At 43.3% G+C, this 27,322-nt stretch overlaps 1 protein-coding gene and 1 long non-coding RNA gene across 4 annotated transcripts in view; one reads left to right on the forward strand and one right to left on the reverse strand.

Moving 5' to 3' along the window:
• The window catches only part of CLSTN2 (calsyntenin 2), a 616,602-nt gene that overhangs the window by 151,137 nt on the left and 438,143 nt on the right, over positions 1-27,322 (reverse strand). The window contains exon 1 of one of the 3 annotated variants that reach the window (XM_019810642.3): positions 18,569-18,948. The exons of the other annotated variants lie outside the window; for them this stretch is intronic. Within the exon in view, the coding sequence (XP_019666201.1) occupies positions 18,569-18,572 (4 nt within the window). The 5' untranslated portion in view covers positions 18,573-18,948. Of the gene's footprint in view, positions 1-18,568; positions 18,949-27,322 lie in introns of those variants that run through there. 3 annotated transcript variants of the gene reach the window in all.
• On the forward strand, positions 18,997-21,933 carry LOC123380113. The gene is made up of 2 exons (XR_006585459.1): positions 18,997-19,192; positions 19,287-21,933. It is a non-coding gene; the product is annotated as an uncharacterized LOC123380113 (long non-coding RNA).

The raw sequence follows: 27,322 nt of genomic DNA on the forward strand, positions 1-27,322 counted from the left end.
CTCATGGTGCAAGGGAGGGGGGGTGGTAAACATCACATGACACGGGCAGCAAAGAATTCATCTCTAGGCTGCTGGGGGTACAACACAGACTTGGAACCTCCCACAGACTTGGAGGCTTTGAGTCACGTTCTAGGTTTTCCACTTTGACTCACTGCTGTAGTTGAATTATGATGACTGTGGGTCTCAGTTGTGTCACCTAGAAAATGGCCCGGGAGATGGTGTTGGAGGAGGGCATCTACTCTGATGCGTCCCAACACTGTTGGCACCGGGGTGAGGTGCCTAGTGTGCACAATTTAAGGGGGTCCTCATTCTGGAGGCAATCAGGTGTTTTCTTGCCTCTAGACCAGGCCCTGGCCAGCTGTTCCAGAGAGGAACAGTCTCCTGATGCTGTGGGGAGAAGGGATAACATGACTGCACACCTGCTCTGTACCTAGTGCCGAGCTCCGGATCTCCACCTGGGTGACCTTATTCAATCTTCATAGCAAACCTGGAGGCAGGTGCTTTATGCCGATTTGTCAAATTAAGAACAAGGAGGAGGAGGAGTTAGAGGAGGAGGAGAAAGAGGAAGAGGAGGAGGAGGAAGAGAATCAGAATCAGAGAGGTTATTACTTGCTCCAGGTCACAGAGCTGAAGACAGTGTAAACCCCAGGTATGGCTGGCTGACCCCTGAGCCGGGCCCTTTCTCCTCCACCGCACCATCCATAAGCAGCCCCGTAATTTCAAGGGCACTGCACTGGGGATTGCTTCCAGTAGCATTCTATATTCCCATTCAGGTCTCCCTCTGGAGAGAAATCCCCCATTTTACATATAGGAAGCATGCCCTGATCTCTTACTAACAATGTTTTCTGAGATGGTCAATCAATACCAATCTGACCTGTAGGCTTTTATTTTTTATTATTTCATCGATCCTCAATTTCATTATGAGCACTCCATTTTCACTACACCCCCTCCTGGCCATTTCTCAGATGTAGGTGTGGAATCATGGAGAAGACAGACAGGTTGCAGACTGGGGCCCACCAAGAGGGCCAATTCACACTCTGTCACTGTTGTTCAGGGTCGGGGGTGACACTGTACTGCCTCTTGGACAGGGTTAAACCTGCAGCCCTCAGGGCGGAAGGGTAGGTTTCATCTGGTTCTCGAGTTTAATTTCTGCTTTGAGTTGGCTGCTGTTGAATGCGTGAACCTCTGAAGTGCCTGCCTTGTGATTCCCAAGATCAAGGCCAATGTGGGAATATTACCAGCGAATGTGCCCAACCTGGCTCTGGGGCAGTCTCTGGAGTGCCCAACCACTGCATGATTATAGGACCAATCAGACCATTTTTCTTTGAAGAGTCGAGTTAAACTGAAAATAAATGAGGGTCATTTTCTGTTGGAAACATTTGATCACAACTAAAATGGTTCTCAAGACTCAGAAATCCTTAACAAGAGGGAAGGAGAGGACAGAGGAAAAGGAGACACAGGGGAGGGAGAGACATAGGAAGCTTCGGGGCCACACATTTCATCCAAGTCCAGCTCAGTTCAGTTCAATGGACCAGAACTATCGGAGAGCCGAGCAAGCACCAGGAACTTGCCTGTGGCACCAGAGACACAAAGGAAAGCACTTGGATCCCTTATAACACAAGGACGGCTAATCCTTGAGCACTCATTACCCAGAGGAGACAGCAAGGAAACAAGGGTATGTGATGCTCACATAGTCTCACCAGCTCAGTATGAGACAGGATTTAGCCTCTTTTGAACAAAAGCTAGAATTCATGCGGCCCTCATCCCACCTCTTCATCTGATACTTGTGCTCCTGTTGCAAAAACACGCATTCAGTTTTTTATCCATTCATTCACCTTGTAGGTATTGATTAGGGACTGCGTGCTCAGCACTGGTGAAACATGGATGAGCAAAACCAAACCCAGTCCTAGCATATATGCTGCTGGCAGTTCAGCGGGGGGGGGGGGGGGGGGGGGGGGCCAATAAGCAATCCGATGATGACATCCCTAAATAAAGAACAGTGATCTTGATGCGTGATTGAAGGAGAGCTCCATGGTACTAAGACAGTTCTGACCTGTCTGCCGGGCGGGGAGCACTACCCTAAGGATGCGACAGCTGAGCTGAGATCCCAGGAGAAGGGGGGACATGCCCAGGCCAGGAGGGAGGAAACTGAGTTTCAGGCAGAGGGGCAGATGCCCTGGGGGCCCTTCAGCGGGAAGGGACATCTTGAGGCCACCAGGCCTACAGGGGCCAGGGTGGCAGGAGCACAGGCACTGGGGCAGGGCCAGCTTCACGGGCATGTGACCTGAGAGCCACATGGCACTCCATGCTTAAGAGGACCCTGAGCTTGCTTTAAACCTCTGTTGTTGCCATCTTGAATTCTTAATCATTTTATCTTTGAACTTGCGTTTTGTACCTAAAGTCTGATGGGACAATGCAGCAAGTCCGGGAGCAGAGGAGACAACGATCCATTGTTCTGTCTGCCCCATTTACTTCCAGCGCTCAGGATACCCAGTGAGCACAGAAACTCAGTGCCCTTACACTGTGTGGGAGTTCAGCGGACGCAGTGCGAAGGTAAGCGTATGGTGTCTAGGACTGAGAAAGCAGGCAGCGGACAATCCCGAGAGGTACCTTTCCTGTTCGAACCAAAATTGCTTTGAATGCGGAAGGAAGGCAGGGATGTTTTAAGAAACATGACCAACCAAAGAACTCTGTCTTGTCTTTTCTTACTCATGGTACTTCCCTGTAGTAGTCAAACACTTAGGCTGAAGACGGCAGAGAGGAGGAAAGCTAGGACACCCTGCAGTTCCTTTTGTTTGGGGCTGCCCTTCCTACCAGTAAACCGAGGGTAGAGAGAGTGGATAAAATGTGTGCACATCAAGAAGCAAAATAAACACAGTTGAGCGCCGTTTGTGTTTGTGTGGCATTTACAATGCTCTGGTAAAGAATTGAATACATAGGCATGCGTGAGCTATGAAATGTGAATTCTGTAATTTTCGGAGACTCTGCACAGCAGTTAACTGCTCTTATATTTGCATTTGAAACTGGCATTGCATAGTATATAGATGAATGGTAAAATTCATGCCCATAATTTAGCATTCTAATCTGTCTTTACTTACAACGGCGTCGAGTAGCAAATTAAGAGACCACAAATTGAGAGAGGAATTTGTAGGACCTGTAGAAGGAAGGATGGAGCTCCCGGTATGGAGCGTGAAGGCGGAAGGATATTTAAAATTGAGGGCTGGGGTGCTGGTATGTGACTCACTGGGCTGCCTCCATGTTTTGTGAGGTCTACCACTGGAATGTGTTATTACTAATAAAGAACTGCAGTCGGGGAGGGGGGCAATGTGCATAAAGGGTCTGTAATGGTGACGATAAGTGGTGGTGTCCATGTAAACATGTCACTTCTAAAAAGTGGCTTTCTAATGTGCTTTCATGGGTAGGAGAGTAGCGCAGTGATGGACACGCACGCCAGCCAGCAGTGGGCGCTGTGGGGAAGTGAGGCCGGCAGCACTCGGCTGCCAGGCCTCTGGCTGTGACCTGCCCTAACTGTGGCCCCAGGAAGCTGAACTCGACTTCCCCAAAGGCCCCCTTGAAAGGCCAGGCCGGAAGATGGGCCCCTGCAGGGCTGGGGGGAGGGGCATGAGGCTCTCGCCCCTCCGCACCCCTGTCTGCCTCACAGGTGCCTTCTCCTCCCATAGTGCACCCTCGCAACACCTCGGCAGACACTGCCGGAGCTGCTGCTCAAGTCCTCCCGTAAGAGTCTGGGGCAAATGAATGAAATTGACTCATAAATGGGGGAATGAAACAGATTTTTAGAATATATTTTGATCCTAACCTTGAATACCCTTGAACAGCAGGTTGTGTTGATTCCATTTTTCAGCTGAGGAAACTGAGTCTCAGAGAGATCAACTAGTTCACCCAAAGCCACTGTGATAGTAAGGACCAGATCAAGGACGGATTTAGACCCTCTGATTCTAACTCCAGCACCTTCTTTATTCTTTCTTGTTGCCTATCACTGAGCCAGTGTGACATTCTAGGATACCGGGTCTCCAAGTGCGATCTGTGGACCCCTGGGATCCCCGGACCCCTGGGAGCCCCGATACCCCTTCCGCCGGGTCCACAAAGTCAAAATTAGCTCTCTACTGACACTAATGCATTATCTGACTTTTTCACTGTGGTGATAACTTGTACTGATGGTACAAAAGCAACAGTGAACAAACGTGCTGTGCCTTAAGTAGACCTGGCTGAATTCTTTACCACATAGAGTTGGAGTAAAAAAAGTAAAAAAAAAAAAAAAAAAAAAAAAAAAAAAAAAGCCAATTTCACCTAAGAATGACTTGAGGGGCACCCGAGGGGTTCATTGGGTTAAGCATCTGACTCTTGATTTTGGCTCAGGTCATGATCTGACTTCGTGAGATGGAACCCAGTATCGGATCTGCACTGACACCACAGAGGAGCCTGCATAGGATTCTCTCTCTCTCTCTCTCTCTCTCTCTCTCTCTCTCTCTCTCTCTCTCAAAATAATAAACTTTTTTGGAAAAAAACACAATGACTTGAATAATGCAGTAAATATTATTGATTTAGTTAAATCTCAGTTCTTGAGTACACATCTTTTTAATATTCTGTGGAACAAAATGGAAAGTATACGTAAAGGACCCTGCACAGCAAAGTATGCTCTAAGAAAAGCATTTGTGTGAGTTGAGTGGGAGCTGAACTAGGACCTTTTTTCATGGAATGCCTTTTTGACTTGGAAGAATGGTTGTTAGACAAACTAGGTTCATTCAGATTGGAGGGTGTGGCGGACATTGTTTTAAAAGTAAGCCTGTCACTCCAAAGAAAAGAACCGGTAGGATTTGTCGCCAGTGACAAAATGAGAGCTTTTAATTTGGAAAACTTGTGTCTGCCACATTAAGTTTTAACCATTTACCAATATATTAATACTTTTCTGATGAGATGGTTAGTGGTATTAATGAGGGTGACTGTGTGATATTGTAGAATGAAATACATCGGGTTTTGAAAGATCTACTTGCCAGTGAATCACTGTCTTCCAAACGATCAGTGTGTAGTATTGCACAGTCGTGTTATGGGTAAAAGAGCCATTCAAAGAGCGAGTACAGGGGCGCCTGGGTGGCTCAGTCGGTTGAGCGTCCGACTTCATCCAGGTCACGATCTCGCGGTCCGAGAGTTCGAGCCCCCCGTCAGGCTCTGGGCTGATGGCTCAGAGCCTGGAGCCTGCTTCCGATTCTGTGTCTCCCTCTCTCTCTGCCCCTCCCCCGTTCATGCTCTGTCTCTCTCTGTCTCAAAAATAAATAAACGTTAAAAAAAATTTAAAAAGAGCGAGTGCATTTTAATGTAGTGGTCAGTATATGGTAAGTTCCTTGATGCGATTTCAGATTCCTTGTTATAACGAACCTTTAAGAAACTATTACTTATGAAGTTCTGGTGTTGTATCCGAGAAGAATATCTACAATTAACCGAAAAGGTTTTTAAAATTTCCTCCCTTTTCCAACTACATACCTGGGTGAGGCTATATTTTTTTCTGCTTGCGTACTTCACCTAAACAAATGTATCTCAGCAGACTGAAGGTAAGTGCAGATACGAGGATCTCGCTGTCTTCCAGTAGGCTACACATTGAAGAGATTGCAAAAAATGTAAACAACAATACCACTCTTCTCACTAACTTATTTTGTTTTGGAAAGTATAGTCAAACTATGTTATTTATGTTAACATGTAATGAATTTATTATTGTTGTTTTTAAGTGAATTAATAGATAAGGACTTGGAAGTTTCTCAGTTTTAATTTCTTATACAGTAAATATTAATAGACACAAACCCACAAAGACAAAAGCTGTTGGGGGTCCTTAATATTGTTTAAGAGTGTAAAGGGGTCCCGAGACCAGAAAGCTTGAGAATTACCGTTCTTATAATTTACCAACTACGCTTTCCACCCAGATCATGATTCCATATCCTGTTCCTGATGCTTAAAAACACAACCTGCCACCTCTCAGTGAACTCAGAATCTCAGAGCAACACAACGTGCTTTGTATCTCGCAATCGAAGGTTTTGTAGTGGGCGCAACTAGGCAGAACTTGATGGCTCTTGGAGCCAAAGACGCTGGACTCGAACCCTACCTGTCTGGTTAACTACCTGTGTGACCCTGAGCAAGTCACCGATCTCTCTGTGCCTGTTTCTTCATCTATAAAATGAGACGATATTAGTAATAGTCACCTCAGCAGTTTTGGTTGTTGGGTGGATTAAATGAGTTAATACATACAAAACACTTAATAGTGCCTGCTATGAAGTTAAGTACTACATACGTGTTAACCCTTATCACTGCCATTATACTGAAGAAAAATCACCCACTTCTGGCAAATTCCCTGTTCACGTTTGAGAGCTGAAGGGGCTGAATGTGGAGATCATTTCATCAGCAGAAATATTTTGAATCATGCAAGAACAGTCTGCTCCTTGAAATACCTGGCACCTGTCAGCCACAGCTTACGCACACCTGCTTTCCTGAACATCCCTGGTCAGCGACTATGTCCTGTGTCCTCAAAGTCTCATCCAGGCCCGGTACTGCTTCACGGGGAGAGTTTGTGGTGTAGGTTGGCTTTGTCTGTCTGATTTTGCTTGTCTCGGTGGCTGGAGGTTGTTAATGGCCTTTATTGTGCAAGAGTCAAAGGTGCTAAATAGTCAGCTCAGAGAACCATGGTATCCAAAATGGCTATGGTGCCCCCCTTGAGAAACACTGTACCCCAAGCATGTAGCCAGTCTTCTGTTGGAGCTAATGCCAGCTCAGTTTCATGGCCCCAGACCTACGGAAAATGATAGACCTTGTAAAGGCTTCTCCTCCAGAGTGGTGAGGTGCCTCCAGATGGGGATGATGCCATCTGCTTTCCGCGGCAGGCTGTGGCCTCCAGCAGGCACGCTCAGCAGACAGTGAACCCTGACCACGCTGCCAGAGGGCTGGGAGGGTGTGCTTTTGTGAAAGTGGACCCTACACCTCTAGCTGGAGCCTTCTGCAGTGACTTTAAGTATAATAAAATGGGAAAGGACAAATGCCAATCACATCAAGAGGCCATCACGCCCAGAATATCCGATCAGGGCTGAATTTAGAGATAAATCTATACTTTAAAAAAGAAAGGATTGATTTTAAGCCCTCTTGCTCCAGATGAAAATTTAAAATATCCCCAAGTAGAAAGTTAAAGGGGAAGGTTCAATGGATCGTCACTTCTGCTGGTCCTTTGTGCGCCTGGGTGGCAGGAAGATGACCTTGTTTGGGGTCCCCGGCTCTGTTCTTCTCAGCTGTGTGACCTTGGCTGGTTCCTAAATCCCTCTTCATATAACTGAGGATGAACCATGCCTAATCCTGAAAGTGCCAAGAGGCTGCAACGACACACTAAATGTGAAAGCACCATGCGAAGTATAAAGGTCTACCTGCTTTTTTCTTATTGCGATAATAATAAATCCTGCTTCCAGCCTGCAAGTGGCTAAATGCATATTGGCAGCGTACCTTATTTCTCTGAGACACCAAAGTCAGGGGGAGGGGACGTGTCACCATTTATAGCTTTCTGTCTACTTAGTATTGAGCAAAAGAAAACATACTCTTTTATTTAAAAAGCCATCTTCCTACATTCCAAGATCAAAATTCCCTTTCCTTTTGGAAGATTTAACACTAGTTATTGCATTGTTGAAAAAGCGATGAAGACAACGCATTTTTCCTTATTTGGCAACGTCTCTTGAACAAACAAATGCTATAACAACCGATCTATATGCTGAGAGACTTGAAGAAGTCCCCCTGGCTCAGCTCGTCACAATGAGGTCAAGTAGGACTTAAAGGGATGTCAGACGGTCATTTGCTCCGCCTGGTGCCCAGTGGTCTGGCGTTGAAGGACTCCAGGTACAAAAATGTGCTGTATTCGTCATTCACTCAGCAACCTTCCCTAGGCATACATAATATAGTTAAAAGCAGCTGAGTGAATAATAATTTATAAAATTCACTGCAGCTCACATTTATTGAGCATTTACAATGGACCAGGCTCTTACTCTGGCCTACGGTGAAACCAACCTGCATCTCTTGAAGTGCTGACCTACCTGGCCAGGGGATAGAGATCCGGATGAATCAGAAACTAGCTCTGTGTTCACAGACGGGAGAAGGAGGCAGATGACTAAAGAATTAAGCACAATGAAGTACTCAAAGGCTGCAACAGGTGTCTGTTCTGAGTGTGGGGAGAACACAAAGCACGATGGCCAGTCAATCGCACCCTTACACGCTTCCAGACACAGTTGTGAGCCATCACGGAGCCACCACAGAAGAGTGTTATGGCTGCCAAGGGGAAAGAATATCAGCCTTAACAGCACCGGTGGGACAGGACCCTGCCTGTGGACCCCGTCATGTCTGCCTCTTGATAATGGCATTTCTGTGCCTTCATTCCTAGCAGAAGGCTAGTACAGGTCATTGCCTGGCCTATGAGATGGCTCTTTCCTAGTCCTGTCGTTCGCTGTGCCCTTGCCGGTGGGAGCCACACCCTTGCCCTCCTGCTGACCTCGCTGGTTGATCCCAAGGCGTCCACAGTTCTGGTCAGGTGTTGCCACATGGCAGGATGAGGGAGGGAGCCAGGAAACCACAATGACTAGGATAGTGACTGAGTTCATAATGACTGAATTAAAAAATAATAATGTTTATTTATTTTTGAGAAAGAGATAGAGTGCCAGGAAGGGAGGGGCAGAGAGAGAGGGAATCCGAAGCAGTCTCCAAGCTCTGAGCTGTCAGCACAGAGCCCAATGTGGGGCTTGAACCCATGAACCGTGAGACTACCACCTGAGCCAAAGTTGGACGCTCACCTGCCTGAGCCACCCAGACACCCCATAATGGCTGAATTTTTAATGTTTGCCAAGAATGTGTTAAAACTCTGTGTCTCAAAAATTACTGACCTGAATGCAATTACCACATGGGAACACACACCTTTCTCACCACCAAACAGGAACAGGGGACTGTCAAATAAGGGTAGAGAATCTTACTTAAAAATGAAGGGCTCTTGTTTGCCCACAGCTGTTAGGTGCAGTTCAGTCAGATCCACTCCATGATCATTATCTGGAATCTACTTCAACTAACCCCTACTTGTCCTTTAGGGGAAGTAATGGATGTTGAAGTGCCTGGAGAGTGAAAAATGTCCTATGCAAATGTCATGGCCCTTTAGCACTCTGCAATTATCTCCATCAACAAAGTTTTTGTAAGCATCTACCTCCTGCAGGGAGGGAATCTTAGGAGATACTGAGGTCCCCAGAATTAGGGCCAGGGCTTACAACTTCAGAAAGAGGAGCTATCCGTAGGACCAAATAATTCTTTTCTTTTCCTTTTTAAATTTTTTAATGTATATTTATTTTTGAGAGACAGAGAGATAGCACGAGTGGGGGAGGCCCAGAGAGAGAGGGAGACACAGAATCCGAAGCAGGCTCCAGGCTTTGAGCTGTCGGCACAGAGCCCAACGTGAGGCTGGAACCCATGACTGTGAGATCATGACCTGAGTGAAGTTGGGTGCTTAACTGACTGAGCCACCCAGGCGCCCCTCTTTTCTTTTACTTAATCGAAGTATAGTTAACATACAGTGTTATATTAGTTTCAGGCATACACTATAATGATTCAACAAATCTATACATTGCTCTGGTCTCACCATGATGTGTACATTTGATACCCTTTATCTATTGCACACATTCTCCCACCCACTTCCCCTCTGGTAACCACCAGTTTGTTTTCTGTATTTATGAGTCTGGCTTTTTTTTTTTTTTTTTTTTGGTCTCTTTTTTTTTTTTCGCTTTTTGTTTCTTAAATTCCACATATGTATGAAATCATATGTTATTTGTCTTTTTCTGACTGACTTATTTCACTTAGCATTATACCCTCCAGATCCACCCATGTTGTTGCAAATGGCAAGATTTCATTCTTATTTATGGCTGAGTAATATTCCAATATATATTCTATTATCTATCTATCTATCTATCTATCTAGATACAGATAGCATATTTTCTTTATCCATTCATCTATCCATGGACACTTAGGTTGCTTTCGTATCTTGGCTATTATAAATAATGCTGCCATAAACATAGGGGTGCATATATTTTTATCAATTAGTATTTTTCTTTTCTTTGGGTAAATATCCAGTAGTAGAATTACTGGATCATGGGGTAATTCTGATTTTAATTTTTTGAGGAACCTCCAAGCTGTTCTCCACAGTGGTTGCACCAGTTCTGCAGTTCCACTAACAGTGCAGGAAGGTTCCTTTTTCTGCACATCTTTGCCAACACTTGTTATTTCTTGTGTTTTTTATTTTAGCCATTCTGACAGGTGTAAGGTGATATCCCACTGTGTTTTGATTTGCACTTCTCTGATGAGGAGTGATGTTGAGCATCTCTTCATGTGTTTGTTGGCCATCTGGATGTCTTCTTTAGAAAAATGTCTATTTAGGTTTCCTGCCCATTTTTAATCAGATTATTATTACTATTGGTGTTGAGTTGTATAAATTCTTATTTATTTTGGATGCCAACCCTTTATGAGATATATCATTTGAAATTATCTTCTCCCATTCAGTAAGTTGCTTTTTTGTTTTGTTGATGGTTTCCTTTACTGTGCAGAAGATTTTCATTTTGGTGTAGTCTCAATAATTTAATTTTGCTTTTGTTTCCCTTGCCTAAGGAGACATTTCTGGAACAATGTTTCTATGGTCCATGTCAAAGAAACGTTTTCTCCTTGGAGTCTTATGGTTTCGGGTCTCATATTTATGTCTTTAATTCATTTTGAGTTTATTTTTGTGTGTGGTATGAGAAAGTGGTCCAGTTTCATTCTTCTGCAAGTAGCTGTCTGGTTTTCCCAGGACCATTTATCAAAGAGACTGTCTTTTCCCCACCGTATATTCTAGCATACTTTGTCATTGATTAATTGACCATATAAGTATGTGTTTATTTCTGGGTTTTCTATCCTGTTCTATTAATCTATATGCCTATTTTTGTGCCAGTACCATACTGCTTTGATTACTACAGCTCGAATCTGTAGCATATCTTGAAATCTGGGATTGTGAGGACCAAATAATTAATGAGTGCTAACGAGTTCTCAAGATAAAACAACGGAACATTACAGACTCCTCAATTAACCAGGAGAATACCTGAAGACTAATGTTTAAATAGAATTGGTACAAATCATACTGACAGGTAAAACCTTTAAATGTCTTCCGGTCTCCTTTTTCTCAGTGTCCAAGCAGGGTCTTAACATATGGTCTCAACACTGAACCAGTCAGAAGTTCTAGTCCATACAAACCTGAAGGTTTTGTTTGCCTCCACCCAGTTTTTTTCTCCACCTGATTTTCTTTAATTAATTTTTCTCATCTACAGTGTCTCTAGGAATTTGGATAGACATGGGATGTAGGTTTCCCTTCGAAGGATGCCTTGTGACTACTCTGCACTTTTCAGGGCAGAAGCCACAAGCCACCATATGGCTTTTGAACACTTGCTATGTGGCTAGTGTGACAGAGGAAGTGGATTTGAATTTTATTTCATTTTTGTCATTTTTGAATTGCTCATTTAAGAATAGTTGCTCAATTCAGTTACTGGAAAACTTTTCAGTATGTCTGGGTATGTGAATCAATTTTTTGCAACTATAAATTATCCAAAATCTACAGACAGGTCAAGTATTTCCAATGAAAATTTAGAGTCCAAATTGAGATGTCTCGTAAGTGGAAAATACACATCAGATTTGAAAAACTTGTTTCATGGAGAATTTCTCACAAATGATTTTCTATTTGATAACATATTGAAAAGATAATGTTAGATATTTTGGGTTGCATACCACATTATTGAAATCAATTTCATCTGTTTCTTTTTATTCATTTAATGTGGCCAGTAGAAAAGAAATAATTATGTATGTGGCTGGAATTACATTTCTGTTGGACAGGGTTGCTCTGCCTTATTAATAGTATACATCATGAAGGCTAATTTTCCCATAGAAATAAACATAAAGTAGAGAGGATGCATTCTGTAATAACTGTAGAACTGTTCTGCTTCAATGCTGATTTTTATTTCTCAGCATTATTCCTAATATTTAGAGTAATGCTCCCTCTTAAAACAACTGCCCATTTGGCTTTCTTCAGGTGATTAAGCCAAATTTAGCTCAAGTTCCTCAAGTGCTGACTGTCAGGCTTTTAATTAGCATGGCCTCTTAAAACTTTGGATGGCTTTTATTATAAAACAGAAAATTCTTTGAAGTTTTAATGACACTGCATACTTAAATAATCGCACCTTGGTTACCTGTAGAAATTCAGATGTAGGCACTAACAAATGGCTTTTGTGAATTATCATCTAAGGTTGAATGGCAATAGGATTTGAGTTTATAATTCACTTAGTCACCAAAATTAAAAAGGTATAATCCTTTAAAAATAAAGTTTTAGGGGCGCCTGGGTGGCGCAGTCGGTTAAGCGTCCGACTTCAGCCAGGTCACGATCTCGCGGTCCGTGAGTTCGAGCCCCGCGTCAGGCTCTGAGCTGATGGCTCAGAGCCTGGAGCCTGTTTCCGATTCTGTGTCTCCCTCTCTCTGCCCCTGCCCCGTTCATGCTCTGTCTCTCTCTGTCCCAAAAATAAATAAACGTTGAAAAAAAAATTAAAAAAAAAATAAAGTTTTATTTTCATAACATAAATTTAATAATCTTACATTGGTACTTTATCAACAGTAAAATAATAATCTTATAAAAGAATAATTATATATTGCATGTTGGGTCATATTATGTCAATATTCTTATCTAATTAGAATATTAAAATTCACACAAAACGTAATACACTGCGTTTATTTCCCTGAAACTGGGAGGACAGCAAACTTGGGTTGTGAAAGGTACAAATAAAGCGACCTAAGGAGTTTTCTGCTTCTGATGTGCATAGGCTTCTAACACACGACCCTCTCACAATACCCTTAACTCTCGAAAAATAGCTCCCCCCTCCTGAAGACCTGAAGCCTGGGGAATGACAGATTTTGGAGGGGAGCAGAAAAAGCTACTAAAAATGGGTGAGTTCTCGGATTTTTAATAATTCTTAAAAACGGTGATAAAATTCACATGACATAAAATTTATCATCTTAACCACTTTTGGGTGTATAGTTCAGTATTACTAAGTGCATTCAAGAGTTTTCTGTTTGTTCCCTTGCCCTGAGGGCGGTCACAGTCCTTGTGGAACAAGGGGCTAAAACTCTGATTTCTATCAGATGAGCGGGCCATCTTTCTGGCCAGATGAACGGCACTTCTGGAAGGTGAGGGAGGACTCTTGGAGAGGAGCCAGCCAGGGAAGGGACAGCCCAAACTGTGTTTCAAATACCCAAGTCTCTGGCCGGCCCCAGAACTGTGCATGTGGGGGACAGACTGAAAGCCAACTACACTGAGATCTGAACTACTGTCCATACGAGGCAAGAGAGAATTTATAGTTTGAACTGACGTAAGTGAACTGAATTGCCTGTTAAAACAAAACGTCAACTGTTTTGAAGGAATCCGACAATCCAGTGCCATCTTGGCCCAATGTGCAAAATATCCAGGATATAATCTAAACTTAATTGCCATATGAGGAGTCAGGAAAATGTGACCCTTTCCTGAGGGAAAAGACAACAGGGCCCAACCCCAAGATAGCTCAGCTATTTGTATTTTCAAACAAGTATATTATTTATTCTTATAAGTATGCTCAAGGCTATAAAAGAAAATATGCTTAGAATGAAGGAAAAGATACAAATCTCATCAGACAAATGCAACATAGAAAAAGTAATCTAGTACAAATTCTATAATTAAAAGAGATAGTATCTGGGATGCCTGGGTGGGTCAGTTGGCTAAGCATCTGACCCTTGATTTTGGTCATGATCTCATGACCAAGAGATCTGCTCTGGGTGTGGAACCTGCTTGAAATTCTCTCTTTTTCTCCCCCTCTGCCCCCTCCCACTCACACATGCTCTCTCAAAAATAAATAAATAAATAAATAAATAAATAAATAAATAAATAAAGTAATATTTGAAATAAATTACTCACTGAATGGACTTGATAGAATAGGTAAGTGAATGTGTGATAAATCAATATAAAAGTATCCAATTTGAAGAAAAGAGAAAATAAAGACTGCAAGGAAAGAAACAGAGCTTTGATGACCTGTAAGAAATCTGAAGTAGAAAGAGAAAAAATATTGAAGAAAAATGTAACCTCAGGGACGTATGGGTTGATATCAAAAAGTCTTACATAATAAGTCATTGGAGTCCCAGAAAGAAAAGAGAGGCAGAATGAGGCAAAAATAATATTCAAACAAACAATGGCTGAGACCTTTCCAATTTTGGTGAAAGACATGTATTTACATGTTCAAAAAGCCAATAAATCCCAAGAGAAATAAATATGAATGAAACTATACCTATGTATCATAAATCTGAAGATAAAGAGAAAGCAGCCACAGAAAAACTGGCATTAAATACATGTGAATGACTGCACACTGATCAGAAACCATGGAAGCTATAGGACCCCTGTGTTTAAGGGACTAAAAGAAAAAAAAATCTATTAGCCCATAATTCTAGAACAAGAAAAATGGCCTTCAAGAAAGAAGGTGGAGTGAAGACATTTTAGTTCATCTCCACCAGACTGGTCTGTAAGAAATGTTAAAGGAATTTTTTTTTTTTTTTTTTTTACTAGCAAAAGAGAAATGATATTAGGAAAACATGAGTCTTCAGGGATAAAGGAAGATCATCAAGAAATGTAAGTATCTAGGTAAGTCTAAGAAACTATTTTTCTCCTCCTATTTCTTTAAAATATATACATGATTGTTTAAAGTAAAATTACAACATTGTGTGCGTGGCTTATAATACATATAATTATAACACACGAGCACTATAGCATAAAAGATGGCCAAGAGAGAGGTGGTAAATGTATCTATATGGCTGCAGCGTTTCTGTAGTTTGTACAAAGTGGTAAGATACAAATTCTAGGAAGCCTGTGAAAATTTATAGATCTATACAGAGAGCAAGTAACCACTAAAAATAAAGGGAAAGAGGTATAGCTAAAAGTCAGTGATAAACCAAAGTGGAATTCTAAGAATATTCAAACAATCCCAAAGAAGGCAGGCAAGAAGCAACAACAGAGAAACAAGTATGGGAGGTTAAATGGGTAACAAACAATAAAATAGTATATCTGAATCCAACCACATCAAGAATTACATGAAACATTCCAATAAGAAGGCAGAGATTACCGGAATAAAAATGTAAGCAATAACTATATGGTGCTGTCTACAAGAGATGCACTCTAGGTATAAAAACACAAATAGGCTAAAAGGAGTAGGTAGGAAAGATATCTGATACAATGGTAAGCACAGGAAGGCAGGAGGCGATTATTTAATATCAGATGAAACTGATGTCGAATAAATAATGTTGCCAAAGAAGGGCATTTCATAATTACAAATGGAAGAGATAACTATTATAAAAGCACATGCATCTAATTACAGAGCCTCAAAACATGAAGCAAAAATGGACAAACTGAAAGGAAGAAATAGACAATTCTGCAATCATAGGAAGATTTTAGTAATTGACAGAATAAAAACACAAAAAATCAATAAACTCACAGGTAACGTAAACAATGCTATCAACCGCTTTGTCCTAACTGATATTTATCGACCATTACGTCCAGCTGTAGAATGCACACTCATTTCAACCTCACATGTCATGTTCACAAAGACCATGTATGGGCCATAAAATGACCCAATGAATTTAAAAGCTGAAATCCTAGAGCATGTTCTCTGACCATAATGGAACTAAATTGGAAATCAATAACATTTAACTATACGCAATCTAAAGAAAGCCCAGATATTTGGAAATTAAACAATACACATTTAAATAATCCATGCACAAAGAAGAAATTGAAAGAGAAATAATTAAAACTGAAAATATTACAAATCAAACATATTGAAATTTGTGAAATGCTGTTAAATTGGTGCTTAGATAAACACCGATAGCTTTAAATGTATCTATTACAAAAGAACAAAGAGCTAAAATCAAGAAGGTCCTAAAAGAGTAAAGCAAATCCAAAGTGAGTTAAGGAAAAAAAAACCCTGTTGATTATTACCATACTTAAATCACATATTAGATCATTTAAAATTTTTTTGTAGAAGATCTTCCCACAAGGAAACTCCAGGCCCAGATGGTTTCTTTGGTTTCTATCACGCATCCAAAGAAGAAAAACACTAATCATATATCATTTTGTTTTTAAGAAATAGAGGAGGAGGGAATGTTTTCTCCTTTTTAGAGGCTGGCATTACCCTAATACCAAAAACTGGCAGAGACACTACAAGTGAAGAAAATTACAGACCCCTGTCTGTCATGAACATAAACACAAAAATCCTCAACAATGTATAAGCAAATGTAATCCATCTCTATAAAAAGGATTATGACTAAGTAGAATTTAACCCAGAAATCCAAGTTTCGGTCAATGTAATTTACCATACTAACAGGAGAAAGGAGAAAAACCATATGGTCCCTTCAATAGATGTAAAAAAAAAAAAAATTCGCCAAAATTCAAAATGCATACCCAGTAAAATCTCCCAGTAAACTACAAATAGAAGAGGAGTTGTTCAAACTGATAAGGGGCACCTGTGATAAATTTACAGCTAACATCATACTAATGGTGAAATATTAGATCCTTCCTTCCCAAGGTCAGGAACAAGGCAGGAAGCCTGTCCTCACCACTTGATAGTTCTTGAGTGCATATTATGTGCCAGATACTGTGCCGGTGGCTTTAGAGAAGAAACCCTTTGTGCAAGGACCAAATTTCCTCCCATTACAGAGATGAGCATGTTGGCGCACAGGGAGGGGAGACTTGCCCAGTGTCATAACGTAATCGTAAGCAACGATTTAACTTCTGATCTCCCGGACTTCAGAGCATGCCTCTTCATCACAACTCTTTTCTCAGTAGCATGGCGATGATTATTAAAGGGAGCTAGACGCAGAGTAGGAGCTTCTGGGTCTGGCTTCTTCACGCTTTCCCCTCTCAAAGGCCGAGGGGCAAAAACCATGGCCTGTGCTTGTCAGGCCGGAGCCTGGCAGACGCAGCAGGCTCACTGGTGTGTGGTCTCCAGGAGACGCAAAACAGCCCTGCCTGATTTATGTGCCTCCATCAAAGGCGCCATGCTGTCCATCAATAGGAATATTCAAATTATAATGGTATTTCGCTACTAAAAGGGAGTCTGATTGGCTCATTTTCATTATTTAGAGGCAGTTAATTAAAAACCCAGCCGATATTTATTTTGCTCCTTTCACATCACCAGTGATTTCTGGCTGCTAGGCTTTCACAGCATTACAGTTTTATGACTTGACACGGCTTATAGCGGGTTTCTTATGGTTGTGTCTCCCGTTACTTTAATTTCAAGCATGGCATTAAAGCGCTGTAAGATTTCAGCCATTACTGGTAAGTGTGAACCCATCGTGGCACCCGTCTTTATGAAAGAACAGACTTTATGGGATCATACTCTAGGGAATGGACCCAGGTTCCTTCTACAGGGAGAGTATGAGGGTTCAGCTTTTGAGCAGGTGAAAGATCGACCCCAACTGTTCTACTGCCCAGTAGCAGGTAACCTTAATGCGAGGCCCATTCAGATATTTCATTATCTCCTAATGATCGAGAAGGAGTTACTATGCCCAAAAATGGCCCGTGTCAACGGTGACATTTCCAAGAAAGCTAATGTTTTATTTCTCAAGAATCATGCTAATTTTGCAATTCACTCTATAAACTATCTAAATACAATATGACATTAACATTGTTTACCTTTGCGTCTTTGAATAGAATTAACTTTACAAGAAAATGTATCATGTTTATCTGGTGATTCCATACCTGCTTCAGGCAGAGAGAAGCCTTGCTTTGAAACTGTTGCTTGAAGGTTAACTTATCAAGGAGCCGACTGGTGATTAATACTCAAGGTTTATAATCTGTAAATTAAGGAGGAACTAAAAACACTCTCTTTTTTAGAGCCAAAACAGGCTCTTTGCAGTTTACCTGCAAACAGAAACCCGTGGAAACAGAAAGGCTTGCAAGCTGCCCAAATGAGAGATTAGTAAGTAGCTGTTACTGCCATTTGCAGTCTTTGTTGCCAAAAATATGAGGGGCGCCAGGGTGACTCAGTTGATTAAGCATCTGACTCTTGATTTTGGCTCAAGTCATGGTCTCCCGGTCATGGGATGGAGCCCTGTGTAGGGCTCCATGCTAAGCATGCCAATCCTGCTTGGGATTCTCTCTCTCCCCATCTCTCTGCCCCACCCCCTCTCACTCATGCTCTCTCTCAAAAGAAAGACAAAAAGAAACAGCCATCCTAGCAGCTCTTGGCCAACTAACGAAGAACACTTCTTTGTATCGGGAGAACTCCTATAGAAGCTTCAAAACCCAGTTTAAGCATTACCTCTTTTGAGGAGCCTGTGCGGACTTCTCAGGCTGAGATAGCAGCTCTCCCCTGCCTCATGCTTCCCTGGCTCCCTGCACATTTCCTCCTGCATTGTCAATTGTGTCCACACATATTTTTTCCTTTTAGAGGTCCCAGAGGCAAGAATCTGTACTTACTCATCTCCTTGACTTTACTGCCCAGTTTAAGGCCTGGCTTAATAGAGGTGCTCAGGGAATTCTTGCTGGATGTCAAAGAAATAAAGTCTCAATCAATTCAAAGGAGTGTGGTATGATGGTTAATACCAGAGTCTTGGAATCAGAAATGACTTGTCTTCAAGTATGAGCTCCGACTTCCCTAACTCTGCGATCATTGGCCAAAATGCATTAACTTCTCTAAAGTTCAGTCTCGTTGTCCATTAAATGTGAACAAAAACAGAACCTACTATCTTGGGCTATTATGAAGTTTAAAATCAACAAGTTTAAAATCAGCAGGCTGGCACAGAGAAAGGGCACAGTAATTGCTAACTCAGTGGTAGCTCCTCGTGCTGAAGCTGACACTCATTTTCTCCTGATTGTGACCTCACAAGAGAGAAAGAGCCTCTGAGAGGGTCACCATGTGGTGTCAGAAAGATCCCAGCAAGGCCATCACTAAGACTCTGCTTCCAGGTTTCTCTTTGCCAGCGGTCACACCCCACCTCCTTCAAGCAGCCTCATTTGCAGGTCTGCTTAGCCCCTGTCCCAGACCCCCGCTTGCTTCTGGGGCCCTGAACGGTGAGCCCCTGCGGTGGACAGCTGTTCCAGGTACCAGGGATCCTCTCATGTCTGCCCGCCTCCCTGTACTTATCTTTGTAACTTACTTCTTCTGAGCTGATTCCACTGCTCTGTCCTTCCCCAGTTCGCCACGGACACTCTCATGCTGCCTGCATGATCTCCCCCAATGATCCTGCTGTCAGGGTGTAGTCACCCCATTTGGCAGATGCGTCATCGGAGGCACAGAGCAACTGAATGCCTTATTCACACCGGGATCCGGCCCCACGTTTTCCGAGTCCTGGTACTCAAACTCTACGCCAAGCCACCTCCTTGTATAGCAAAGCCTCTGGAATCGATGAACGACCTGCAGGTACACAAGACCTCATATTTCCACTCCCTGACAAGTTTTGCCCATAATCCATATGCTGTGCTGAAGTTCCCAAATGTTCAGGTGGGGAACCCCAAAGGGGCAGAGGCATATTTTAAATGTTTAATTCAAATTAAGGCTGGTGTCAGGAAAATCCATATTTTGAGCCACAGAAGAAAGAGAAATGGCAGCCCAATCAATATTACAGAAGTATATGGACTCTTTTACTGTTCTATCAATTCCTGGAGCTAATAAGTCAGCATCTCAGGGGACAGCTTCGGAGTTTAAAACAAAAGTTCAGAGGCTGCTGCCTGTCAGGCATGATTCCAGCTTTCGTTCTGATCAAGGTGAGTAGGAGATGAAGGGCCTTCTCACACATGGCCCAGATGACCCCCGGGCACCTCTCATCAACACCGGGACGGCTCGGCTGATAACAAGCACCTCCGCCGTGGCCGGCTAATTCTTCATCTCCTTGTCATCAATACTGCCGGCAAAGCCCCCACAGAAGGCACGCAGATTAAAATGTTAAATCAAATTCAGAAGAGAAATTTGAAAATCAATTTTAGGTTCCCGAAGAAAAGGCCAGGGAGGATAATTAAGACTCGTAACTCCCAGGTTCAGCTGCTTTATTTTCTAATTCTGGAGCAAAATAAAACCATTATTTTCCAAGGAATCGGCTGGAAGAAGAATGCAATGGTAGAGCAGCCTCCGTGACTGAGAACCAGGGTGGCCGAGACGCTCCCAGTTCACGGACAGGCACTCCAGCGAGCCACCCTATCAGCCGACGGACTTGGGACGCTCTCTCATTTTCTTTTCCTGTACCTTTTTTCCCCCCCCTTGGCAAGAGAAAGCCAATGCAAATGTGAAAGGTTGGCTGCTTCCAAGTTTACAGTAAATAAGTTGAAAGAGCTGTAGATTACCCAGGCCCCGGTGTCAGGAGCTAATGCATTCTCGATGTAACCCATTTGCAGCAGAGCCAAACTCTGCTTTGACATTTTCCTTCGCTGCACACGGATATTTGTATTATTGGTGCTTTGCTCTTGCTCTCATTTGCCTATTGTGATTCACACGGACCAGCAATGCTAATAGGATGCTTCATTTCCTCCGTGGGCCAGTGCAGGATAAATCACAGCTTCGTGATCCATTTCACCGTACGGTAAATACCCTTATGCTGCTGCTTACTTTCCATGCAAAACCTACGTGAATGCAGTTCACTTTTAAGCTACCCAGAAATGCAAAGAGAGAGAGAATTCCTCCCTCTCTCAGTAGGGGGTATTTGTAGAAGACCTAGAAGAATTTAATTCCCTGGCTCCCGGCAGTGAAGGTCACATAATTATGTCACCCCCAGTGAGCTCCAGAATTTGGCATACCCCAGAAGAGGAAAATTGACAGAAGGAGTCATTTTCGCAGCTCCCCGGAATTATTAATGTCTCTACCGATTGGGAAGTCTGCACTGCATGTTTCTACACAAATTTATCGGCAGTAGTTTTTCAGTTTTTCATCTTGCTTCAGCTTCCCGAATGGTATTTGGCTTAGAACTTCCATGACAAGCTTGGAGTTCAACGACTTCTATCTTTTGTTACTTGTATCCTCCCGGCCAATCACACTTCATGCATGGGATATTAGGAATCACGAATGCACACCTATTCCATACTGGACACTGCAGAGGAGGCAAAAGGAATGGGACTCCATCACTGTCCTGTAAGCTGCTATCTCCTTAGGAAGAGGAGCTGGGTGTACAGGGAACCCGAGGGCTTTAGACCAGAGAAGAAAGATTCAGAGCTCTCACGCCAATGTTTCTCAGCCTCAGGTTTTCAAGGATCACCTTCGTGATTTTGGCTAGAGTTGAGGAAGACTTGTGATATTTTTACTTCATAATTTTAAGCAGATTTGATTGTTTCTACTTCAAATAATTTCTAAAGAAGACTTTATTGCTATTGTTTGGAAAACAACACAAGCAGCCACGAAGAGAGAAAGCACTGTTTATGCATTATTTCTAGTTTGACGGCTTTACCCTCACAGTGAGGAAATAGACATGCGTCCATTTCATTAAAATGGAGTAGGATAAATACAACAGAGAGAAGAGGGGAGGGAGCAATTAATCAACTGTAGGGGTAAGGGAAGGCTTCCTGGAGGAGGAGATTCCTAAACTGGGCTAGAAGGATAACTAGGAGTTCATTAGGAAGACCAGAAAACCCTTCATACTCCATTGTGGTCTTACTTGTGTCTAGAACCAGCTGAACTGTCTTGCTGTTAATTTACCTGCTGTTGTCTCTGGAACATGCAGAGACAGCACCTTACTGATTATCCAACATGGACATCAAAATCTATTTGCACCAACACTTTTCAAACTGCTTAGGCTGTTGCAGACATGCTCTGATCATTCTTCTTGTGAAACAACTCTAAAATGTTGCCTGTTTTCACATGCAGCATCTCTCATATGCTTTGATTATTGTGATTTAAGGTTTATTTATTTATTTATTTATTATTATTTTTTTTTTAAATTTTTTTTTCAACGTTTATTTATTTTTGGGACAGAGAGAGACAGAGCATGAACGGGGGAGGGGCAGAGAGAGAGGGAGACACAGAATCGGAAACAGGCTCCAGGCTCTGAGCCATCAGCCCAGAGCCTGACGCGGGGCTCGAACTCCCGGACCGCGAGATCGTGACCTGGCTGAAGTCAGACGCTTAACCGACTGCGCCACCCAGGCGCCCCAAGGTTTATTTATTTAAATGGTTATTTATTTTTGAGAGAGAGAGAGAGAGCACAAAATGGGAGGGGGGTGGGCACAGAAAGAGAGGAAGAGACAGTATCTGAAGCAGGGTCCAGACTCTGAGCTATCAGCACAGAGCCCGATGCAGCTTGAACTTACAAACTGAGATAATGATCTGAGCCAAAGTCAGACACTTAACTGACTGAGCCATTCAAGTGCCCTTATTTATTTAATTTGAGAGAGAGAGAGAGAGAGAGAGAGAGAGAGAGAGAGAGAGAGAGATGAATGAGTGGGGGAGGGGCAGAGAGAGGAGAGAGAGAGAATCTCAAGCAGGCTCCATGCTCTGTGCTAAGCCTGACAGGGCTCAATCCCATGACCTTGAGATCATGACCTGAGCTGAATTCAAGAATCAGACTCAACTGACTGAGCCACCTGGGTGCCCTGTTGTGATTTATTTTAAAAACCACACCGCGGCTACTCTCCTTCCCCCGGGTCGTGATTCTCTGCTAGGGTCAGAAGCCCAGCCTCTCTAGCTTGCCAAGAACTTGCCATGAACTAAAGGGCACTGACCTCAGGAATGCCTGGAGATTTGGTTGTGGTGACAACCCTGAGCTGAAGAATCTATTCGCTGGTCACCTGGTAGGGGATAACCCCCCAAAGCCTTTTGCTTGGGTTTCCCTCATTTCTCCCCTTGGGGGAACACAATCATTTCACTGTTCTCACAGAGCATGTGTGAAGTAGGCTTGAAAACATGGAGTTTATGCCAAGGATAGCAGCCTCTGGTGTTTCCTCTTGGTGCAACACCATGTGTTTGTAGAACGTAGGTTTTTAATAGGGTTATCCCATTAACCTGAGCCCCCAAGGAATGAGGCAGAGCACAGACCACAGACACAAAGGTAGTGGTGGCTGCAGGGGTGCTTGCCAACTTCCACGAAAATGAACCAACTTCTTTCACAAATCGCATTGATTAAATATCACTCGGTTGAAAGTAGAAGCTATGAGTCATTCATTTTCCCCAAAGGATCAGCTTCTCTCAGTCTTATGAGGCCACATCTCGTCTGGGGAAGCAGTGTCTTCTGTTTCCATCCATTGGATAACCACAAAATAGTCCCCAATACCTTCTCAGTGTGCAAGACCTTAGCTGGGTGGGAGGTAGTCCACGGAGAATAAAACTGACAGAGACCCTGCAGTCTGGGACCTGGTCTGATGGAAAATGGCAAATATAAACGACTAAACACAAGACTGAAGATATGGTTATAAGTTGGGTTAATTGTTAGGAACGGAATAAACAGGAAAATAACTGGGGGAGGGGATGAGTGAGTAAAGAACGAAAAGAAATGAGATAAACTGGGGAATGGGTAAGGAGGGTGGAGGGTAGCTGCGTAGTGTATTTTAGGTAGAAGAAACAACAGTGCGAAGGCCCTGAGGTAGAAGGGTATAAACTTCCACTTAGGGAACAGAAAGAGTCTGAACATGGCGGTGTCAGTGGCAGGAGAAGAGTTAGAGAGGTAGGAATGGACATATCATGTTTTTCCAATTCAAGGCTCTCTAGTCTGACCCCAAATTTATTCTTTGAGGACCCCTTCCTTCCTCCCTCCCTCCCTTTCGAGAGAGAAAGAGCACAAGCCAGGGAGAGGGAGAAAGAGAATCCTAAGTAGGCATGGAGCCCTACGCGGAGCTTGATCTCATGACCATGACATCATGACCTGAGCTGAAATCAAAAGGTGGTCATTTAACTGACAGAGCCACCCAGATGCCCCAGGACCCCTTGCTTTCTTATACCCAGCAGGACGCAGGGCAAATGTGGCCTCTGTGAGGTTGTTTAAAAATGGCAAGCTCCAACTGCTGATTCTGCAAACTTTAATACATCACTAGCCCTGTGTCTGGTCCTACGCTCTTCCTTGCTTGGACACCTAGCTGGTCATTCTGGGAGACCTCTGCTGACATGCCACCCTTGGACCCTCTACAGTGTGGAGCTAGCTAGAGGTGCAGGGTCAGCCCTGGTTGGCTCAGGCCAGACTCTCCCCTGAATGGAATGCCTATGTGGCCTGGAAGCGGTAGCTTCATAACAATGATGAGAAAAAATCATCTAAAATCAGCTAGGTGTCATGTTGCATGCTTTACACATATTACGTCCTATAGACCTTGCGACGACCTTGGAGTTAGGTGTTCTTTTTAACTTCTGTTTAACAGAGTAAGAGGTGGCTGAAGTTTGGAGAGGTTTTGTGATTACCAAGGTTATACACTTAGTGGGTGGCTGAGTCAGCCTTAGAAATCATTGTAGACTGAACTGTGTACCCGCCCCCCCAAAGACACCTTGAAGTCCTAACTTCAGAATGTGAGTTTATTTGGAAATAGGGTCTTTATAAAGGTAAGCGAGTTAAGATGACATCATTAGGGCGGGCTCTAATCCAGTATGATGGTGTCCTTATAAAAAGGGGTTAATTTGGACACAGAGATAGCTATGCACAGAGGAAAGATGCTAACACAGAGCAGAAGGTGGCCATGTGACTGGGGAGATGCATCCACAAGCCAAGGAATGCCAAGGATGGCCAGCCAATGGCCCGGCTGACATCACGATTTCAGATTCTAGCCTCCAGGACAGTAAGACAACATATTTCTGTTGTTTTCAGCCACCCAGTTTGTGGCACTTTGTTATGGCAACCCTGGGGCACTAATATAGAAACCAAGCCTGAGGCAGATAGACTTTCTGAGCCACAAAGCCTGTGACCACATTTTCCCTCTGCTGCCATTGAAGTCCACCTTGGTCCTATGTGGGAGCCTTGGAGGCTGAAGAGGGAGAGAAGGTCTTGGAAGGAATGTCTGGTCCAGCCATGGAAGTTCTCATATCTGTGTCCCCTTCTGCTCCATTACTTCTGTGTGAGCAGATGTGGTTCTAGCATACAGGGAAGCTCCGAGCGTGCTTGTTAAGTACATGAGGAATTATGCATCAGAGTCGGCCACAGAGGCCTAGCCCGTGAGGCACAGACTGGGGGTATTTGTGGAGGGGTTGGGGTCGAGAGTTTACTGCAGATGCTTAACTAGGTTTCCTGCCTCTGCCCAGATTTTCTCAGGAGGAAAGAAACTACTTGTCAGTGTTTCTAAAAGTTGGAGAAATTTCAGAATTAAAAAAAGAAATTCTTAAGTACTTCAATAAAAGGGCTATAAATATATCTGTTATTTTATTGTTATGTGCTGTCCCTTGAGGGAGCCAATCTGATAAGCATTCCAATTTACAACTGGCTGGACAAGGCTTGGAACACACATGGATATGTCGTTTGGCCACCTCAGGAAACAGGGCCAAGCCGTGGTGAGGGCCCTGCTCCCCCTCCAGCAGGGATCCCCCACAGGGGCTGATTTTGGCGGCCTTGCCTGACTCTCTGACAGGCATGCACTCCCAGCTGCCCCTCACAAACATTTCTGGCTGTCCCCAAAGCCCAGCATTGTCAGAGTGGGCTCAGTGGTCAGTCATACACACCGCTGTCAGGCGGGGTGATTGAACGGGCCCCAGATGGCTCTGATTCCAACAGCAATAGGCCTGGCAGTGCCTGAAATCCCACCACTAGAGTCTATCTGGGCTTGGATCATCCATGCTGGCATTTCCTGATGTTACTTTTGTTTCATTTTCCATTTTTATCTTTATGTGCAGTAGATAAAATTTAGAAATATATAAAAGTTAAAAAAAAAGAATGATAATCCTACGTCTGGGAAGCAATCAAAAGTAACTTTTAGGCATATTTGCTTCCAATTTTCTTCCAGTGCACTTTTTGTAAATAGCGGAGATCATGTTTTATGTACAATTCTGTGTCTTACATCTCTGTTTCATATCATAAGAGTGTTTTCCTAGCTCATTAAAGACTCTTTGCAAGCACTACTTTAATGGCTACATACTATTCCATTCTATGGATATAGCTATCATATATGATTGGATCCAAGTGATTGAAATGTAGGTTGTTTTGGGGTGGGGGCCAAAGGGAGAGGGGGAGAGAGAGAATCTTAAGCAGGCTCCAGCCCAGTGCAGAGCCTGACACAGGGCTTGAGATCAAGCCTTGAGCTGAAACCAAGAGTTGGATGCTTAACCAACTGAGCCACCCAGGAGCCCTGTCATATATAGTTTTAAATATTGGCAAATTATGATGAATTCTTGGAAGTGGAAATACTAAGTCAAAGGGCATAGATATTTTAAAGTTCTTGTTGTGTTTTGCTCTTTTACTTAAGATGCAGCTTCCTGCTTCTCCCTTCTCACCAGGAGGACACATTTTATCATTAATGCTCCTCTGCCCTAATGACAGCCTCCCAGGACATGGAGAAGCCTTCCCAATTGTGGTGTAGACCCTGGCTGAATGACTATCCAATGACCCCTGGCAAGTTTCAGCCAAAGAGCTACTCTGAAGAGTCATTGTTGCCTCCTTCCCACTCCTGGCAACCTCCACATGACCTTGACCTCCCTGGGATCAGTCCCCATTGACACTCTGGGAGTGCATCCTTCTCAATATGGTCCTGGGACTGTCTGCTTGTTTTTGGGCCAGGCTGGTGCCCAAGACTATGAGCAAGAAACAGCAGGCTCCTGCTTGCTAAATGAGATGATCTCAGCTCCTGTTGGCAGACACCCAGTAGCAACTAAAGGGGAAAAGTGACCCATCATTGCTTCTTCCTTCCCCCAGAATGTGGCAGCCCTTTGGGGATTTTCAATTAGCACCTCACTCTCCAGGCAGCAGGGTGGGAATAGAATGGAGTGGGGCAGAATATGCTCACAGGGGAAACCTAGCTGCTAAGCTAATGTGGACAGTCAACACTGACCACTGAAGACTGCAGGCTTCAAGTGCATTTCAGCAGGTAGCAGGCTCAGGCTGTGATTTAAATCACAGTGATGGTGGCAGGAAGGCCAGGAGGGGAAAGCCATCTATAAATGAGCACCTAGTATACATCAAACACTAAATGTGGCATTTCATGTATATTAGCATCCTTAATGTTGTCTACACTCCTGAAAGCTAGCTATTTTACCAAATTTTAGAGAAAAATAAATTGGAGTTCGAAGAAGTTACGTGACTCACCTAAGGCCACAGAGCCAGTAAGTGACCTTCAGGCTTCAGACACAAT

This window comes from Felis catus, chromosome C2, assembly GCF_018350175.1.
Source record: "Felis catus isolate Fca126 chromosome C2, F.catus_Fca126_mat1.0, whole genome shotgun sequence".
In the NCBI taxonomy this organism is placed as follows: domain Eukaryota; kingdom Metazoa; phylum Chordata; class Mammalia; order Carnivora; family Felidae; genus Felis; species Felis catus.